General features: G+C 58.8%; 1 protein-coding gene across 1 annotated transcript in view; it reads left to right on the forward strand.

The window, feature by feature from the left end:
• Positions 1-917, forward strand: part of ATP6V1A (ATPase, H+ transporting, lysosomal 70kDa, V1 subunit A) — a 20,491-nt gene extending 19,574 nt beyond the window's left edge. Inside the window, exon 15 of the mRNA XM_010157551.1 lies at positions 451-917. Within this exon, the coding sequence (XP_010155853.1) occupies positions 451-543 (93 nt within the window). The 3' untranslated portion in view covers positions 544-917. The remainder of the gene's footprint in view (positions 1-450) is intronic.
• Positions 918-1,427: the final 510 nt, after the last annotated feature.

Genomic DNA, 1,427 nt, shown 5'->3' on the forward strand with positions numbered 1-1,427 from the left:
CGCCCCCCGATTCCCAGAGCAGCAACTCTGACCTGCAGCACAGCTCCTGGAAAGAGTTACTGCTCTGTGCGCCCCCCGATTCCCAGAGCAGCAACTCTGACCTGCAGCACAGCTCCTGGAAAGAGTTACTGCTCTGTGAGCCCCCCGATTCCCAGAGCAGCAACTCCGACCCGCAGCGTTACCAAAAAGCAACTGGTCGGGAGAGGAGTCAATAATCGCTGGTCAGGAAAAAAGGAATCCGCTGTCCAGTACCCGTTTTCCCTGCTGACAGTGGAAAGGGGGTGGGATTTTCCAACCTCACGGCTGCTGGTGAGGCAGACGGGGTGAGGAGGGAGCGCAAGGAGGGGTAAGCCTGCGGCTGAGACGTTCCAGCGCTGGCAGAGCAGGGTCCTCGCAAGCGCTCATCGGGTTTCCTGGCGGGACCGGTTCACCTCGTGTGTTACCTTTCAGGACCCTGTCAAAGATGGTGAAACAAAAATCAAGGCGGACTATGCTCAGCTGTTTGAGGATATGCAGAACGCGTTTCGCAGTCTGGAAGACTAGGCTCGACCTCTGTGACCACTCCACTTCGTCCTCTCGATTCCTCATCTCAACTCCTGCCTCCCTACCTTACCAGAATGATGCCGCAGTACTTGAGTTGATAAATAGCCCCGTTTTCCCTGTTCATACTCGGCGAGTGTCCTTACAAAACATTCCTCTTAGTTGGTGTTTGGCGTTGCTTTGTGCGTCTGAAGTGGTGCGTGGTGCGCGAGCGGGCCCGGCTGAGCGAGGAAGCGCTGTTGTACGCCTCTAGGGTGGGAAAACTTTCACCTCTCCTCTCCCAGCCCCCGGTAACCCGCCCTCCTTCCCCCTGGGGTGCTGGCTGAGGAGGCGTAGAGCTTCACGCAGCCACGCGGTACGGTCTGAGCTGGCGGGGGTGAGCGACTGTCGCGATGTACGACTCCCTGTTCTCTAAAGGAACGTTTGACCTGTTGTGATGCGATGTTGGTACAACCAAAGCCCTTCGCTAGTCCGTCCCTTCTGCAACCCTCAGCCAAGGCCGTTGGTGCTGAAACGGGGTAGTTCTGGATCTCTCCAGGAAGGGACTGACTGGAAGATGAGCATCTGCAAGCGACCAGTTTACTTCTCGTACGCTGGAGAGGGAGCAGTTTGTTTCCTGTTTAGTACAGGTAGGGCCGTGGGGACTCAGTGTCGGCTAAAACCGGAGCCGTAGGTGCTCAGCTTCCAGCAGAACTTCACCTTCCTGCCTCCCGCTCACCCCACAGAATTCTGGCTGCGGAGCCTGTGCCCGCTGCCGCGGGACGTGGATGGCGCGTTACAGGGGGGCTGGGAACCGCAGTCCCTGCTGGGTGGTGCTGTGCCCGCCAGCGCAGCCGTGCCCAGGCCCTGCTGAGGAGAGGCAGGCGCCTGCTTAACCTTCCCTCTCC

Source organism: Eurypyga helias, unplaced genomic scaffold (genome assembly GCF_000690775.1).
Source record: "Eurypyga helias isolate BGI_N326 unplaced genomic scaffold, ASM69077v1 scaffold14278, whole genome shotgun sequence".
In the NCBI taxonomy this organism is placed as follows: Eukaryota; Metazoa; Chordata; class Aves; order Eurypygiformes; family Eurypygidae; genus Eurypyga; species Eurypyga helias.